Source organism: Emydura macquarii, unplaced genomic scaffold, assembly GCF_026122565.2.
Source record: "Emydura macquarii macquarii isolate MOO-44397 ecotype Brisbane River unplaced genomic scaffold, CSIRO-AGI_Emac_v2 contig_312, whole genome shotgun sequence".
In the NCBI taxonomy this organism is placed as follows: domain Eukaryota; kingdom Metazoa; phylum Chordata; order Testudines; family Chelidae; genus Emydura; species Emydura macquarii.
In genome coordinates, this window is record NW_027130449.1 from 11,039,433 (window position 1) to 11,058,512 (window position 19,080).

Here is a 19,080-nt window from a genome sequence, read left to right on the forward strand (position 1 = left end):
TTTCTATGTAACCCTGTTCAATCTCTGTGGAACCTCACTGAATTGTATAGGACTTTTCCATAAGGGTGCTCAAGCTGTTTCAGTGGGTAACAGATGGCATTGCAAATAAACATCTCCCTCTTCCACTGATAATTACTTGAATAAATTAAAGCTTCACTGAATCTGTATGTAATAGAAGGTTTGAAATTCGAAATTGTGTTGTGTGGCTGGATCCTACTGTAAAGTCCCAGGTTGCTCCCTTCTTGGGCCCAGGTGCTTCTAACTTACGTCACATAGAAACTCAACTCCTCCTTGCACTTTAGCAAGGGCAGTTATCATTATTGACCTTAAAACCAATGCTGGATCATCCTCTTGTGTGAGTGGGAGAGAAGCCAGGACTATGCTGGTTATATTTATGCTCCATGGTTCGTGTTCCCATTCAGTGGAAGCTGGCGACATTTTCATTTGGGCAGGCAAAATTGACATCTACTGGCAGCTTCAGAACTTTTTACACTAATGAGTTAGAGCTCTGACTGTACAGGACTCAAAGCAGAGGAGGCAACGTCCACTCCAGGAAGCCTGCATTAGTCTCATGTGCATCCCAAAGTCTGGACTTCCCAGTCAGCACTACCGCTTTTGTTTTTTAAAACACATAGAGCAGCCTCCCAAGCTTGTTTCTCACACTATGCTCCACGCTTATCTGCTGACTGAGCAGAACCAATTGAACACAAGTGTCCAGGCATCTTTCTGAGCAGACAGAGCGAGCTGTGTTGTGTTCAGAGTTGGATTTCCCTTGTCAGGACGATTACAAGTGGTATTGTGATCAGAATGTGACTTTGTGGCAGGCTGTAGAAGCATAAACCGTGACTGATATTGCTGAGATAATGTGGAATGGAGACTTAAAACCCGCCACATCTGCAGAATAATGGGAAGCTTAGTGAAAAGAGAGGTAATCCCATAAAGGGATAAATCTGATTACACTCCACGTGCTGCACAAGCCCTTGTCCCAAAGGAATTCCAGTTTCACCAGGGCTCCTACTAGCCACTAAAGTCTCATGTAAGGTACAGGAATGAAAAGGTGAACCACTTACAAATGCACATGCGGCTGCTTTTGCATGTCAGCCCCTGACACCAGATGGCTCCTTAGGGAGATCAAAAATCTGATTCTCCGTTATCTGTCCCCTCCTGCTGTCAGTTACACCTGTGCAAAAACAGCGTAAACCACTACCCAATTAGAGTGGTAGTGTTCTTCACACAGCTTGCATTCTCTTTGCACTGATGTAAGATGACGCAAGGTGCAAGGCTGTGGAAAATTGGGCCCAAGAGTGTTCAGGACTATATACCAAAGTGAAAGTGGCCCATTATAGAATCCAGTCATTTCCTTAACAATTGGTGTAATTAGCTGAAAATTCCACTGGTTATTCTAACTATCGACTAAGCTATATATATATATGTATATCTTAATGTAAGTAAGTTATTTGTGGTTTTTTACATTTTATGAGTGAATTAATGCTGGGAATAAAAGTGAAGAACTGGGAATAAAAGTGAGGGACTGGCAGTGTTTGCTTTGAATCAACTATACCACAGGCAGGTGCAATGCAAGCTTCCTTCTAAGCTGTGCTGATGCCTCTCAATCCTGACCTGCAATCCTTTCTGCTGTTCCAGTCTGGGTTGTACTGAGTTACTCCAAACTGTATGTTGGTTTTGTGCTGTGAACCAATGTGCCGCAGGTGGTGGGATGAAACCCATTTCTATGATTGTGTGAAAGGTGAGAGTTGTGCAACTACTTCCTAAAACAACAGTGACTAGCAAAATTTTGTTTTCTTTTCTTTTTACAGCAGCAACTGCAGGCGTATGTGGCCTGGGTGAATTCCCAGCTGAAGAAAAAGCCAGCAATAAAGCCAGTGCAGGACCTGAGGCAGGATCTCCGAGATGGAGTCATCTTGGCCGCTCTCATTGAAATCGTAGGTCAGTAACACCAAGTGGCTCTATTACTCCTATAGAGGCTGTGGGATGTTGCACGGAGGAGGCTAGGCTTGGTGGGGCCCTGCTAGTGGAATGTTGGAACCTGTGTGAGGCTGGCCGGCACGCCTCACAGCTTCCGAGCAGGGTAGTCATTTTAAGAGGAAGAAAAATTGTGGATCAGAAAAGCCAATCTTCCACTGAAGCCCTTATGTGTTAGCTCAGTGTCACTCGCTAACCTTTGCCTAATGGCCAAGTTCCAGGCCCTTTGAGAACTGCATTCATTTTGTCACATGGCCCATGCCAAAACCTGCTAGGCTGCCACAAGAGGAGCTGAGCTGTTTTAAGGGTGCCATTAAAGGATATCCCATATTGGTGAATAGCATCAGGTACCTACCCAGAATGGTGTATGGGCTAAGGGGTGACTAGCATGTGACGTCTTAACTTTCTTTGTGTATATATGTGTGACAGGAGTCCCATTGTCCTGTATCTCTGCCTAACGCTGACAACCCTCCCTGGAGTTTACTTGTAAGTGTTACTGGATGGGATTCCTGTGGGAGTTAATCTCTTTGCCAAGACACAAATATTTATAAGAAATAATAGGACTGAGCAGAAATGGTTCTAGAAGCTGATGCTGTCCCTTGCTGAGATTGTGCCATCTGCACAGCGTATCTGCACAGAAAGGACATGTGCTGACTCAAGAAGATACAAGGAATAATGACTTATCCACAGAAAGCACCTTCACAGACAGTGCTACGGGTGTATTTTGCCATTAGACACCTCATGAGCAGGGAGAAGTCACACATAGGGCTCCCTTGCTCTCCCCAACATAACAGCTGCTGAATCCTCCAGTCCCTGCACCTGTAACCATTACAGTGCCAGTCAGCATCAAGGTCAGTTCCTCTCTATAATTGGGCTGTTTGATTTTCCCAGCTGGTGAGAAGCTGAATGGCATTCAGGTCAGTCCCACCAGCCAGCAGGAAATGAGAGAAAATGTAGAAAAAGTCCTGCAGTTTGTGGCATCGAAAAAGATCCGTATGCACCAAACTTCAGCAAAAGGTAAGTGCTGTCTGTTGACCATCTCCTCGTGGTCCTTAGCTATCTATGTGAGAACTGGAGCCTTTGTTGTTTTGTGTCCTACAGGTAGTTTATTTCCAAGCCAGTTTCTCTTGTTGCTACAGTCCAGTAACATGTTTAGTTTTGGGTTGAATGGCACTAAATTCTTGGTTGCTTTGGTAACAGTAATGAACAGGAGCAATTCAGGGCAAGAAATAAATAATAGTATTAAGAAGAAGAAGAAATGACCCCTCTCTTCTAAGTGGTCAGAGGACCAAACAAATGGTATAATTGAGAACACAGACTTGGAAACCTTCATTGAATGGACATAAATAAATAGTTATTTAGCTATTGCCTCCTTCTTTGGTGGGAACAAGATAATTCCAGACCATTGGAAATCAGTGATATTGTTTCCAATGCTTTGCAGACTCTGTTTACCAGCATTTCCTATCAGAAGAGGAACAGAGCATGTGGTGGGAAAGAGACACAAGGAGCAAAACTGGGCACTTTCTGTCTCTTACTGTGGCATCGTTTAGTCACAGACATCACATGGATGGAGGAAAACAGTCCCCTATTCTTGCTGGTTGCTGAGTGTTCTGAGGGGTAATGCTGTTTGCTCCTCCTGGGCACTGGGTGAGGTGCAGTGTCCTATGACTCGAACTGGAATCACGGAGCACATGACCATTCTTGTTATCAGGAGGAGAAGAGCTCAGCCCTGCGGGTTACATGCCTCAGCTGGGTAGCCTCTGTGTATTCATAGTACACAGTAAGTGCTCCATGCCAGCAGCATGGCTACCAGCAGTCTGGAGGCTGTGCTGTTTTTTCTCATTCAGTGAGGCATTACATGCCAGTTCGCACCATTTCACTGACTCTATAAGCTGATGTTAATACTGATAAAACTTGTCTATAAGCAATGTAAACCAATATATCAATAGGCCCAGCCCAGGCAGCACTCTAGAGGCAGCTTAACTCGGCGATCTGAATTCAGATGTAGAGCTTGCTTTCTTGTATCCAGGTTGGTAACAGGGAAGTAAAGCATGAGCCTCCAGAGTTTGACAGGGCAGAAATGAGAGCAGAGTCAGCTTTGAAGAGTGAAACCCAAAGCTGGTGCTCTGCCTCCCTTCTGGTTTTCCTAGAAAAAATGTCACATCCTATGTCTGGCCTGTTCTAGTCTCCTCTGGCCATTCTTGGTGACAAGACTTTGGTACAAGCCATTTGTTGCACTTTGTGTAAGGGCTCTCAGGATGGACATGTTATGAAGCAATCATAGAATCACAGAAATGTAGGGCTGGAAGAGACCTCAAGAGGTCATCTAGTCCACTCTTCTCCCCCTGCATTGAGGCAGGATTAATGTATCAAAGCTACTGTGCAGAATGAGGTGTGGGCACATGACTGGGACACAGAAGCCCCTGAGTTCTGCTCATAGTTCTGACACTGACTCACTCTGTGACTTTGGGCAAGTCATTTCCCCTCTCTGCCTCGGAGTCCCTGAGTGACATGGGTTAATGATCATTATGATCTGTTTTAACAGAATGTTTATTTCTGCCCCCTTCTATCCTCCAAAAGCAAAAATTAACCAGACTTCAGGCATCCAGCCCCTCTCCAAAAATCTGGGGCTGGGATTTTCAAAGCTGCCTACAGGATTTGGATGCCCAGTCCCATTAGACTTAATGGCCACTGTGTGTCCAAATCCCTTGGGTGGCTTTGAAAAATCCCCCTTGAAAGAACAGCTGGTCTTTGCTTTGTGCTGTTTTGTACACTGAGGGAAAATACACAGTGAGTTACCCCACACCAGAAGCATGAGGATTGATTAGTTAATGATTACTAGACGTTGTTGCAGAAATCCATTCTTGCTCAGCTCCCTCTATTTCCTATTAAAAATGTCAATGCAAGTTCCTTGGGTCAGCTGGAGTCATCACTGGTACAGTGGTGATCTTCAACGACTGATGCACCTTTCTAGTGATCCTTCAGTAATACTGTCACATATAGGCTGGACTATTTGTTGAAAATATCCCACACAGAAGGCCCAGATGTGCCCAGAGCAGTTAAAATTCTGTCCTGTAGGTGGCAGTCACTGATTTTACTTCAGGCGGTTTCATATAAAACAAATACTATGGAGCACTGGAATTGTAACTCGGTCCTAATTGCTTAGTCCCTTTCTGTTGGAATGCTGCTGTTGAGTTTAATTACATTCAGACTTGTTGATCGGACAAGAACCGGCAGAGCCACATTGCCCTGAGGTTTGATTGCATTTTGCAGATATCGTTGATGGGAACCTGAAATCCATCATGAGGCTGATCCTTGCCTTAGCGGCTCATTTTAAACCTGGCTCCAGCAGAACAGCCATTCAGAGCCCAGCCAGCATGGCGGGGAAGGGCGTTTCAGCATCATCAGCCAGTCACAGGCCACATTCAGCAGCTGCAATGGCCCAGGGTGCCATGGCTGCCCTGGCAGATGTTCGTCAGGATGTCTCACGCTCAGGGCGTGATGTTTTCCGGCACAGACAGAGGTAATGGGTGCTCCCATCAAGTCTCATTGGAGTGCATGTGAATCTTGGTGCTAAAAGAAGCGGAGAATTTCTCCCCCTGCTCTGTGAGACTGTTATTCATTATGTAATTTTAATCTTCAGAAACAGCAGCATTGATGAAGAGATTGAGAATCCCTACTGGAGTGTCCGAGCACTGGTGCAGCAGTACGAGGGGCAGCAGAGTGTGCCCTCAGAGTCCCGTTCATCCAGGTAACAGACATGCCCATTTCAGAAATGTGTCTCCTCACAGCCTGGCAGAGTCTGCCTCCTGCCCACCCCACATCTGGCCTCCTCACAGCCCAGCCCCCTGCCTACCCCATAGTTGTGCTCCCTTTATAGCCCAGGCTTTGACAAGTTTCAGGAATAAGGAAAGTTTCACGTGCCAAGATTTCCGAGCTGAGCTGGAACATGAAAATCCAGGTATCAGGGTGTGACATTTTGTTGACTCCCTTGATCTTGCAGACTGCATGGTGCTCTTGCCATGTCTCCCACAGATACAGTGTGTCTCATCCATGAGGCAGTGTTGCATAATGGTGAGAGCACAGGCCTAGGAGGTGGAACTCCAGAGCTGTAATCCTGGCTCTTGTCCTCCCCCAGTGAGAACAGAGGGAATAGGAGTAGGAAACACCATAGCAGGGGGTTTTCTGTGAGCCTGAGAGAAGCTGAGAGGGTGAATCACACTGGTTTCTTCAGGCCTTGGAATCTACGGATCTGTGAAGGAGATTGAGGAAAAGGGAGAAGCAGAATGATCCCCAGGCTGAAGAGAAGGGAAGTCTGCTCCAGTAGATGACCAAGGAGCCTTCCAGGCTTGCCCCTCAGTGAGGGAAGGTGGTGACACAACAACCAGAGCAAGAGGAATGGATATTCTACAAGCTGATACCATCTATCTGTGTAAGAGACATGCAGAAGAAAGGAGCTCAGACTTCCAAACCAAGCAAGCCTGGTGCCCTGCACCCAGGCCTCAGGGGCAGGAGAAGTGGGAATTTCAGCAACAGACTCTGTTACAGAAATGCATGTTGTGATTCAGACCTAGAACCTCTGAAGTGGGTGTTGCAGCTGTTCTCACTGCCTTTGAGCCTACATCCATCACTTTTAACTGTCTTTAGCTTTATAGTTATCTCATTACCCAGCCATCCCCCAACTTCCCTGGATTGTCATGGTCAATCAAGTTCAAAGTTTAATTAATTTCTGAAAGGTCCCCTGGACCTGCTGTAGAGCATTAAAGCCAGAGTTCACCTCCGTCTATGCAGCAGGAGGTTTTGCCATTTCACTTGGGACGTAGATCTTGAGAAATAAACCCCCTCTGCTATAAATTACCTGCCGCGTTGGCTGGGGACTCGCTAGGTCGCACTAGCTAAGCAAAGCTGAGCTGAGCCAACACTTGCCTGAGAGGCCTTTAAGGAAAGAGGTTTCACAGGAAGTGCTCTTGGCATGTTCTACCTGGAGCGCCACTCACAGCAGTGAGCCTCAGCAGCAGGTGCCGGGAGAACACATCCCATTGGTGCCTCACATGCTCCGCTGACTCCCAGGTGCTGCAGAGCAGAAGCCAGAGCCCTAGTCCTAATCTACAGAATCCTTAACAGAATGGGTCCTCGCTGTGTCAGAGACCCACTGACCCACAGGCCAGGATCTTCTATAGCGACTACGCTCTGCTGAGACTAGGCAGCCGAAGAGGGTGCTGGGCATAGAACCTTGCCACAGGTAGGAGAGATCTGACCAAGCCTGGCTGTGTTTGGGTCAGAGTGTAGGGATACACATTTTGAACAAAGCCTTTCCCAGGGAACAAGATTTGAAAGTAAAGAAATATATCCTTGAACATGTAATTTCCCTCCTTCTACCCCCTGGTAGAGGGTGTATCAGGTCAGAATTGAGTGGCATTGGCACAATCTGTATCTCTGAAAGTCAGATTCTTCACATTGATTACTGTCTTTGATAATCACTTTTTTTCTGGTTGACTTAAAGATCTCTAAACTGCCCATGGCTCTTTTGGGTTCCGTTTTCTCTGTCTTGCTCCCTACACAGCTGTGCATATGGATCAGCGGCAGAAGGGGACCCAAAGATTTTACAGGTTACCCAGTGTGTATATTTCCTAGAGTTCTACTAATCCTGCAGTACTGAGATGCAGACAGAGCTACTGACAGCTCAACTGGAAAAGATCAGAGATTGTATTAAGTTAGAGCTAAAATGCTTTTTAATTAAAGCTGGGAATATGTTGTGATGTGTCATTAGATTTCAATCATAATGTCTTGACAATGGAATATTCTATGTCCATTACTGTGTCCATTTGTTCCCTGGCTTTGTACATACGAAGACAAGGGAGAAACACCGTGCTGTGTGCATCAGCAGTGAGAAACAAGAGACAGGCAGAGAGGGAGTTAAGGTGCAGGGTTCTGTCAGTGTTATCAAAGGGCAAAACCACATAGCTTTTGAGGGTTGCAAAGGAGAGCAAACATGGAAATGCTATTGATTTTTGCATGCAAGGCCCAGCTTGGGAATGGATCCAGGCTGAGGGCTGTTTATGTATCCTCCAGCAGTGCCAGAAATAGAACTTGTTCTGTGTGAGCAAGGGGGGAGCAGATTATGGCTATTGTGGAAAAAAGCATCTGATGCTGTTAGCCAAAGGCACAGTGATTGCAAACACAGAGGCTGGCTGTTTAATTGCAACAGTAACTGCCAAGTGAGGAAGGACTTTCTTATATCAAGCCCCATCAGAAATCGGGAGGGTGTTGTTCCTGTGATAAGACACCACGCAGAGGCTGATGCATTGGGAGAGAAAAATCGACAGTAGCCAAACTCTGTATGTTTTGTTTAGAATTGGGGATTTAGAAGAAAAGGATGTTAGATAACAGGTGTGGGGCAGACTTAGCTACCTGTGACCGTGCATTAGGAAGTTTCAGGTGGCCTGGTATTGTTGCAGATTTATGATTCACCTCAAGAGAAATTAAAATCCCACTACTGGAGCATGGGGCCCTACTGCGATGGGCATTGGCTTTTATGACCCAATTCTGCCTTTTCTGATTCTCTCAGGTCTTGCATCCCACCTGAGGCAGGGGGCAAGGCCCCTGCTTCTTCACCCAGTACGCTGCCTCCATTGCGCCCTGTGTGTGTCCAGGAGGGATTTTGCATTGCTTAATTTACATGTGGATTTCCAAAAGCCATCACATACGCCCCAGGACACGGGCAGGGCTGTTTGGTTAAAAGATGAGATGGGAGAGAGAACCTACCAAACTCATTAGCAATTAATCCCCACATTGAGAAGCACCAGCAAGGAGCAAGGGATGTACTTGCTGCCCTTACCCCTTGACCATCCTCTCATATACATCTTAGCCCCTCCTCCCAATTCACCCTCCCACTCCTTACCGCCTTGCTCACGTTTCTTTGTGAATAGTCTCATTGACTTCAGTGGGAGTTCACATGGAGTAAGGTACTACTCAGTGCGTGTAAGGGTATCAGAATCTGCCACATGGCCTCGATAGTCAGGGTTCCATTTTGTTGCCTGCATTCATTCCCTAGCAAATCTGATATAGGCAGTATTGTCTATAATTAGAGCATGGAGACTGGTTGTCAGTATTCCTGGGTTCCTTTTTGGATCAGAAAGGTTGTGTGGTCAAGTAGTTAGATCAGGGGGCTGAGCCTCATGAGATCAGAGTTGTTTTTCTGTCTGTGACATTGACTCACTGTGTGATGTTGGGCAACTCATGTCCCCTCTTCATGTCTGTTTCCCCATCTCTAAAACAGAGAGAATGGTTCTGACATGACTCACAAGGGGTGTTTGTCTGAACTCACTGGTGTTTGTAAAGCTCTTTGAGATCCTCAGGTGGAAGTTGTTAGAGATAGGCAAAGCGATATTGTTGTTATCAGTCTGTCCTCCCTGTACTCATTCTGACACTGCATGTCACTCCATCTCATCTGATTGCTCTGGTGACATGCTACCTATTTATACCCAAGGGCTCTTCATAGTCAGTCTCTTTAGTTATAAAATAAATTACCTTGAAAAACACGAGCAGTCTCAGAAGAAGCAAGGAGCAGCCTGCACTCCTGACTCCAGGTGACATTTTCAGGGGTGTGGTGGCACCAGACTCCTAGATGGAAACTCCAGAGGAAAATAAGATGCCAGCTTTCTCTTCACTTTTCGGAGAAGGGAATAAGCCAGCTTGAGCATGGGATCCCCAGAGCTGCTGGCAAGAACAAATCACATTTTTATTAGCAAACTGGATATATTTTTGTAATTGCAACACCTCTCCCCTCCTCACATCCCACTGCACAGTTCCAGGGCAGTGTCCCAGCCTAATATCAGCACATTTCTGGGTTTATTTCCTATGGAGCAAGCACATGTTCTTGATATAAAAATTTCCAGAAAGGAATATTCTGATAAGAAGAGACAACAGAAATTATTCATGGGGAACTTGCCAAAATCATTCTGATTCCCAGACCACTAAGCACCTCAATCCCTCCCTCCTCCCTTCCCTTTCCTCCCCTCCCATACCCTCCCACTGATCTTCCCTCCCCCACACTGAGCTACACATCTTCTCAGAGAATAGACAGCCGTGCACAGTCAGAGTGACAGCAAGAGGGAGAGGGGGCTGGAGATAGCGAGGACGGAAGCTACTGATAGGACTGGGAAACGCTGCACATTCCTTAGAGACTGGTGGACCAAGGAACCTACTCTTAACAGAGCACCTTTCCCTCACTGAGTCTTGGGTCTCTCCAGCAGGAGCTGTATAGCTGAAGTAGGCAAAATGGGATGAGAAACGTAACTTGCTATCCAGACTGAGATTCTTGTGATGAAAACAACCAGGGCATACGGTGGACCAAAATGCAGCAGCAAGAGACAAATAACCTGCAAGGAAAGCAGCAAAATCAAAACCTGGACTGCAGAATACTCTGACTCTGTAATCACATCTGGGTCTATAGGCTGCTGATTTAGCACCAAACATCTCTTGCAAAGACCCTGCACCTCTTCTGCTGTGAATCTCTCAGCTCACACGAGGGAGTCCGACTGGCAAGTGTTTCTTCGTTAGTTTGACAGGAACTGGCATCCTCGACTCTGAAATCCAAGCCTGTGGAAGGAGAAGGCATGTTTGCAGCCAGGACCTGCAGAATCCTGAGGCTCCACGGGAAACAGACTCTGTGAGGCGAAAGGTTAAAGTGGGATCATGGGAGGGAAGCAGGTCAAATGGTGAGCGACTGTTGCCATTGTCATTTGGAACAGCAGGGGCAAGGTGTTTATTAAAATCTCCAGTGAATTCAGGCTTGTTACTGAAACTGTTTCCCTAAGCCCTGACTGCGTGCAAGATCCCAAAGCACTGACAATCCAGGGATTTGGCTAGGCAAGGATTTTAGCTAAGAAACCAAGCAATGCTAGCAGGAATAATGCAGAGTGTTTTCCTGTGTCATAAATCCTGCCTCAATTAATTTAATTTCCCAGCACTCATTTCTGCATGCTTTAATGATGAATTGTTATGTACCCTTTTAAATAAGAAATCAAATTTGAACGTGTCTTTGCTTATATGTCACTCGAATAATTTTGGTAATTGATACGAAAAACCATGGGAATTTTTTCAGCTTTTACCGGTTGGCAGAATGATAAATGGGGTGACCTTTGGCCTGTGCTGATGCTACTGAAGCAGTCAGCATGCATGTAAATGTGCTCCTGCCCACATGGCCGTGTTTCTCTCATTTGTAGGGAAACTGCCTGGAGATGGAGCTGTGTCTGTAAGAAAACATAAAGGGTTATATTTCAAATCCTGTTGTAGATGTGGCGTGAAATATCTGATGCTGTCTCAGTTGTGTTATCCCCCAGATCTATCACAAAACATTCCCTTTGGGCAATGGGGCTAGGTCTGAGTAGATAGGTAAGAACTGTTACTTCCATGTGCTGTGTCCTGCTTCCTGCCACATGGCCCAAACTTCCCATTCTGCACCTCCCTAGAGCACCCTCTGCCACACATGCCTTCTGGTCCTCTGCATTGGCTTCTAGATCGATCTTTCTCCCATATTCCTAGGTAGCCTTCTTCACATGCAGCAGATATTAATCCTTTTTTTTGGACTGCTTCCTCATGGTTTTACTGCTTGTGGGGGGACAACCCACAAATACATCTCCCAATGACTACATAGGGCTGATGGTTCCCAGGGGTCTCAGCTGCACAGGGAACATCAATGAGTGCACCTTAAAGGAAGGCAAATCCCATGCAATATTCCTGGGTCTGTTAAGTCAGTCAGTCTGTCTCTGTGACTTTCTCTCTGTGTATCTATGCTGATTGAAAGTTTGATCATTTGTCTTTAATAATTTATCATGTCCTTAGCAACACAAACATCAATGACAATGATTTAAGTTTTACCCATCATCTGTTAGGGAATGCTGCATTAGGGTTCACTTTTCTTAAGGTAAATCTTTGGGCATCGCCAACAACCTGTAGGAAATCTGCACACCCTGGGTATGTCTACACGGCAAAGAAAAACCTGCGGTGCCAAGTCTCAGAGGGGAGGGACTTGGAGCCCAGGCTCCATCCTGAGTGGGAATGTCTACACTGCAATTTTTAGCCCTGTTGCCTGAGTCAGTTAACCCAGACTCTGAGGGTACAGCTACACTGTGATAAAAGACCCATGGCATAGCCATGGCTGGCCCGGGTCACCTGGCTCAGGCTCAAGGGGCTCAGGCTGCAGGGTTATAAAATTGCAGTATAGACGTTTGGGCTTGGACTGAAGTCTGGGCTCTGGCACCCTCCCCACTCTTGGGGTCCCAGAGCCTGGGCTCCAACCTGAGCCTGAACATCTACACTGCAGTTTTATAGCCCTGAAGCCCAAGCCATGTGAGCTCCAGTCAGCTGACTCGGCCAGCTGCAGGTCTTTTATTGCAGTGTAGACATACCCAAGACTTTGTGCTGTGGGTATTTCTTTGCAGTGTAGACATACCCTGTATGAGCAACAGGGTCTAAGCAAACACTGATGCTGCTTTTTGTATCCTAGTCGAAAATGGTCACTCTCTCTTCACTTAGGGGCTCACACTCATTTGTTTTTTTACTGCAGGGGAAGCTGACTTAGTTGAATCATTTAAAACTAGATTAGTCAAAGGTTTGGAAAATAGACTAGGAAAAGTCTCTTGGGGGTGGCTCCTGGGAGTGGACTAGATGAGAGCTGCTAACAGGTCATTTCCAGCTCTAATTTTTAAAATTGTCTGATTTTGTTAGAGAGATATGTATGTTCCTGAGCTGGGGGACCTATATCAGAAGCGCTGGGAAAGTTGGGAAGGCAAGCTATAGAAGTGCATTTTTTTTCTCTAAATCTATTCTGTTACTTTCACTATGTTTTCTTTTTATTCTCTCTGGCTTTTGTGTCTGTCTTGGGGAGAATGAAACATTAACTCCTCCTTGCACTTGCAAAGATTAGTTCTTGGAGACTTTGGGGGCACATTAAATGGATCAGTGAGCTTTGGACGTCTTTACTGTTGTCCGGGTGATGGATTTGGGAAGAATTTCTGAAAGAGCTTGAGAGTCTGGACCTCACAACCAGCTGAGATTGTTGCCGTAGAAATATGTAGCTGCGTTCAAGAAGCTTTCTCATGTAAAGCTAGATCATGTGTTGCTGTCTTTGTGTTCACAAGCGCTTCTGATTGTTAAAAATACCATACCATTGGAATTCTAGTTCCCCATACTTTGTGTGCCTTTTAAATACAGGTGAGAAACCAAGAAAGCTGGGATACTGTGAATGACTTTTGGTAGCAGTTTACAACTGTTGGATAAGCCTTGCTATACATTATGTTGTAAGCAGAACTGCAGTCTGAAGTATAGTCTGGAATTAGCTCCCTGACTATGGGATCTGTGCTAATCCTGCGGTGGTTCGCCTCTCCTATTTACATCCTCTCAATCTACAGGAAAAGTGAAAAGACTAATTGTTGCTGTAGCACTTTATTCAGCTACTAGCATTCAAGAAGACTGGCCTGAAAAGTTACAGGCACTGTCTGGCCTGCTAATGAATTTGTTGCCATGCTGACAATGCTCATTGTAACCAGACTTCTTGCGTATTAGCTTTTTATTTTAGACAGAGATAAGGCTGCTTTTCTTTCCCTGCTATGTTTATAGCTTGCACTGGAAATAATTGTTTCTCCTCTTCTCCTCTGCAGTCTTACATCACCCAGTCCCATACACAGCACAAAGAGCGAGTCCATTGCAACCCAGTCAGAGGAGAGGGCAGGCTTTGTGATCATCCGAGCTGAAGAAACAGAAACCAGAACAGGTAGAGCACAGATGATGCATTTTATCCTTCCAGATTCCAGGACTTCCCAAGTGAGGGCCATGGCAGAGATTTCCAGAGACTGTATGGGTGTAGAATTGTGTGAGCTGGTCCATCAGTCTATATCAAATTACAAAACTCACTGTTTAGTAGCGCTAAGGTTGTGCCACAGTTTGGCAAAGTTCGGGAAACTCATTAGTTAATTATTTGAAAATGAAAAGCCTTAGAGAAGGGATAGGGTTAAATGTCATTTATTAGTGACAATGCAGGGTGGATGCTCTGTCCTTCAAGCTGTTGTGAAGAAAGGTCCAAAATCCCAACAGAAAGTTTGAGTCCATCTGAACTTATAAAATACAGGAGGCTGGAGCTGAGCCTGTGTAATGGGGTTCTGGATTTATACTATAGCTGCACAAAACCTCCTGACTAACTTGCGCTGGCACTTTGCAAGGCTGGGGACTATTGTATGATTATTGCCTGATTTTACTGACACATCATTGACATTTTACCATAACACTCCCTGAACGCACGCCCCTCCCCCTGGGATAAGTCTGATTTTTGGTTCATTTCAAAGGAGCAAAAAGAATTACCCAGAATGTCTGCTGCTGGGTCAGTTTCAGTTTGAAATCTATTCACAGTCCACAGAGTGCAAAGGAAATGTTTTTGATGAAGTTTCTGACATCATTTTCCTCTCACGAGTGTAGTGTAGAAACACTGCTTTCAGATCAGCTTCCATCCTCAGGCTGAATGACAGGGAGTCTCTCTAAGGAAATGCTTTGTCGCCCCAGCCAGTAAAGCTTCTTCTTCACCACTCTCTAGTCTACAACATTTGACTGTAAAATGTTTTGGAGCTTGAAATATTGGTGGGCTGTAATATTTCACTGGTGTTCTCAACGTCAGCATGCTCATGCACTTTTTGCACTATGGAATGTCTTTGTCACTTGACTAGAGAGCCGTAGCTATCTGCAATGATTAGTTACAACTCTGGTTAATTAGGTGATATACATCACTCAGATGTTTATCCCCAAGCTCAGCATTGCACCTTGGGTACAAAGTCTAAATCCCTGTAGCCCTGTAGAGCTGTGGCATTAGCCAGTGCAGACCATCTTGTCTTATGGAGGTTACAAAAGATCGCAGGGTTTACAAATTATTTTTATGTTTTTCTTTTTAAAAAAGATCCCATTGATTTCTTGATCTAAAATCACGGCCAGTGATGAGCATCAGTAGTGATACTGAATATAAATGCAAAAGAGTCAGAAAAGCAAGAATAAGCATTTTGGGATCAGGCTTTGATTCAAATGTTTATTAGTCTGTAAAACATGAGTTAATAGCTTTCTGAAATTTGCCCTAATTCTTGCGCAGATATTTTTGAGGACATGTAGCAGGAGACTAGCACCTAGGTAACACAGCAATGAAAGGTCTGAGTAGATAGATAGAGCAGGCAGAAATAATGAACTGACTCATTATAAATGTCTCTGTAGGAAAAAGGTTTTATACGGCAAATTACTATGGACCCAATTCTGCCAACCTTATGCTGAGTAGGAACTGGCTTCCCAAGTAGCCCCATTAATTTTGTGGAGTAAATTACTATTCAGCATGAGTAAGCTTGACAGAATCAGGCCTACTTTAAATTAGTAAAGAACAGGGTTCTGCCTGGAAAACCTTGGCTTATTAAGAAATGGGACAGAGAGGTTCACAGTGAACGTGCCTTACGTGCATTTCACTTCCGAAGCATAGCAACTGGAGCGAGACGTTCATTCATTTAAAAGTGGCATGCGCTCCCTGCCAGCACCTATAATGCTTCAGTATGTGGAGCAAAACCTGGCAGGGCGTCAAGAATTCGGGCTCTGCCCAGCAGGGTTTTCACCCATGGCTTAGCAACTAGTCGGGGGGTATTTGAATAGCAAGAAATACTGAAACAATGGAAAATCTTGATCACAAGTGTTTAGGGCCTGATCTAAAGCCAGTATAGTCTTTTTTGCATGGACTTCAGTGGGCTTTAGATAAGTCCATTAGTGCTTATTGGAGTAGGGAGGGAGGGGGTGCCTCCTGCAACACTGAGAGACCCCCACTTTCCACTCAGCTGCAACATTAAGATATAAGCACCCTCATCCCCACCCACTGCATCCTCCTCTCCACCTTGCCTAAAACTCTCTAACAACAGGAGACCATTACATCAGAGCTAATGAAGGCAGAGGATTCAGGTCACCTTTCACTCACAGGTATGCACACACAGGGAAGTTAATGTTTCCTTTGCAGGATGAATGAGACATAATTCCCTGAGCTGGGGGAAGATGCTTCACCCTAGCTGTTACCTTGATATCAAGAAGAAGAGATTCCAGTTCCTGCCACTGAGAACCAAGTGCAGAGAGCTGGAGACCATTCTGTGTTATGCCTCCCTTTCCAGGACTCCTCCGTTGTTCATCAGTATTTCATATAGCTTTTTCTTCTTGCAGAAGAGACAGACTCTCCTTTTCTCCCAGAGTGGCAGGCCAGGAGCCCTGGGACATACCTAGAGACCTCCTGGGAGGAGCAGCTGCTGGAACAACAAGACCATTTAGAAAAAGAAATGGAGGAAGCAAAGAGGATGATTTCAGGCCTGCAGGTATCAGCTTTGGTTTTCAGCCAGCATTTCTCTTATCTTCCCTTCATACTCTTGTTTTCCCTTGAACTCTAGCTAAGAGGAAGGATACTCTTCTGGTCTGAGGAGTCAGGAAATCTGGGTTCTTTTCTGGGCTCTGCAACAGACTTCTCGAGTGATCTTGAGCAAATCACTTAAACCTTCAATATCCTCATCTGTTGGATAATAATCCTTCCCTACTTCATGGGGTGTTGTAAGGTGTAAGGATAAATTCATCAATATAGGTGAGGAAGAGGCAGAGGCAGAGCAGTGTGAGGAAGTGTGTGTGTTGCTGGTGGTGCAAGGATGCAGTCTTTATTCATTTCCAGTGTATGCCCCTATGGGGGCTGACTGTGTATGTAGTCATGAAGAGACTTAAGTCCAGTGAGCTCCATCATCTGTTCCAGTAATAGTGATTGGAATGGACTGGGAAAGGGCAGAGGATACATTATGTGCACCCAGGAAGGGATCTCTTTCAGGGGGTTCTGAAAAGTCTGGGTTTAGTAGCTGATCATCCCCCTTTCAATGTCTTTTGGTTACAGTCCAGTATTTAACTAGATTCATTAGGTGGGTGCCTTATACCCTGGTTACTTGGTAACACTTGAATGTGCTATCACCATGAAAAACATGTATGTTACTACCCAAAGTAGCAAGATGCAATAGCTTTTTCCCATGTAATGGGACTCCCATTTCTTGCCAAGATGCTTGGCAGCCCACAGTTTTAGTTAGCAGCTGAAGAGAGTAAAACAGGCTTTGTGTGATTTGTGATTGGAAGTAATGCAAAGAGACAAGGAATGCAGGAAAATCAGTAGAGATTCATAGAACTGATCAAGGAGCATAAAGAATCAGATCTGTCTCCTTTTAGTAAGACTGGTTGGGCGGTAGGATTTGGCACTTTCCCTACGTGATCATTTGAATCCATTTTCTCTATGGGACCTTGTTCTAGCTACCCTGCTCCAGTCCTTCCTTGATCAAATGATCCTCGCCTCTGTGCCTTTGTGTGACTCTGCTCAGCTAGCAGACCCCTTGCTCCATATGGCAAAGACCCTGAACTCTCCCAGGAAAACCCCTTTCTGTTTGTGCTGGGAACAGCACTTGTTTTGAATTGTAAATATTTATGTACAAGTAAAGAAAGCCTGCATTGTGTGAGCAGCACAGGCGTGCTCCCAGTTGACAATGGACAGGAGACACAAAAGATTCCAAAAGAATATAGACGCTTGGTGCAATCCGCTTGTATAATACACCCTCTGGAAGCAGGAGGAAGCAACACTGGGGAGATTGGCATTGCCTCCCCCACCACACACACCTCGGGAGCAAGGGAAGGCAGCTGGCATTGCTGCCCCCGCCAACCCCAGGAGCAGGAGGAGGCAGCTGACATAGCTATCCAAGAAATTGGATTTGATTAATTAATTTTTCCCTTCTTGCTCAATATTTAAAAGCCTCTGGATCACAAGGGTTTGACTGAAATTCTGAGGCCCTGTGCAGCTTTCGGTGTTCCTGTGTGACTCCTGCCTAGATGTACTGCTGGGCGAACTTTGGGGCTACACTCAGATATGCATTTCCCCAGAAGGATTTGCATTCAATGAATACAAATTGCCATCACTTTGGCATTCAGCAAGGTTTGCATCTCTCTGGTGAGAAAATCTGACTCGTCCCTTCAGCCTTGGCATTTCTGGGTTCAAGATGGAACATCCCTGCAGATGAGACTTTTAATTTGCATCAGTGAGATTGGGGTAGAACTCAAATCGAAAGCCATCTGAAAGAAAGGTGTGCCACTGTCCTAGCATCCTCTGTGCTAACTCATTAGCCTCCCAGTTCTGCCTTATATTGCTGGCCTATCTCGCTGTATGCTACTCTCCAGCATAAACTAATTGGCTCCTGAAACCTAGAAGTTAGAGGTGGGAAAGACTGTGAGTAGATGTCCAGCTAGTGTAAATCGGGGTAATCAGCTATGCTTATTTACATCAGCTATCTGACCATATTAGGTCCCCCCCCAACAGCACTTCCTACACCCACGAGCCAGTGCAGAATTGTTCCCTCTTCTTTAGGGCTCTGACCAGTTTAGTTAAGTTCTCCTGGTCTTTCTTGTTTGTAGACACATAGGTTCCCTTTAGGTGTGCTGAAAGGGTTAATCTTATGCTGCTCCTGAATTCCTCCCTGTCTTCTTCACAGGAAGTGGCAGAGCTTAAGATTTTCCATCTGTCTCTGAGGCTGAGGGCTCCTCTTACATTACAACTTGGGCAACAAGTTCTGCAGACCTCGCTCCATCCAACCCTGATCTGGTGTAGAATTCTAGGCCGCTCCTAAATATCCTGCGTCCGAGTGGCAGCAGTAAATGTGTGGCCAGGGTCAGTTTGCATGAGGACAGGGACCTGTTACTGGCAGTGGTTCCTCAAGTCTCCATAGTGCTTTCTGAAAGGGTATTGAAAACAGAGGTGTCCCAGTTACCCTCACATTTAAAGTGCTTTCAATACCAGCTCAGGGGCAATGTGCTGCTGAATACCATTGTCAGCCATGGTTCTGTTTCCTACTGTGGAGAGAAACTAGTTAGCAGGTCTTAAGAGTGGGAAATGTTTTAATGAACACATCCAGACTTTGCTGTACTTGTTCCATCCAGAGGTGCCCTCCTTCCAATACCTTTGAAATTAGAATGTCCAAGACTAGCTTTTTTTTTTTTAATTAAATATTTATTGATGCCTTTGGTACG

The 19,080-nt window shown here is 45.4% G+C and overlaps 1 protein-coding gene across 1 annotated transcript in view; it reads left to right on the forward strand.

The window, feature by feature from the left end:
* Nucleotides 1-1,851: 1,851 nt before the first annotated feature.
* DIXDC1 (DIX domain containing 1) overlaps nucleotides 1,852-19,080 on the forward strand; it is a 31,956-nt gene continuing 14,727 nt past the window's right edge. Inside the window, exons 1-6 of the mRNA XM_067565420.1 lie at nucleotides 1,852-1,947; nucleotides 2,875-3,000; nucleotides 5,257-5,506; nucleotides 5,627-5,734; nucleotides 13,647-13,759; nucleotides 16,210-16,358. Of these exons, the coding sequence (XP_067421521.1) occupies nucleotides 2,925-3,000; nucleotides 5,257-5,506; nucleotides 5,627-5,734; nucleotides 13,647-13,759; nucleotides 16,210-16,358 (696 nt within the window). The 5' untranslated portion in view covers nucleotides 1,852-1,947; nucleotides 2,875-2,924. The remainder of the gene's footprint in view (nucleotides 1,948-2,874; nucleotides 3,001-5,256; nucleotides 5,507-5,626; nucleotides 5,735-13,646; nucleotides 13,760-16,209; nucleotides 16,359-19,080) is intronic.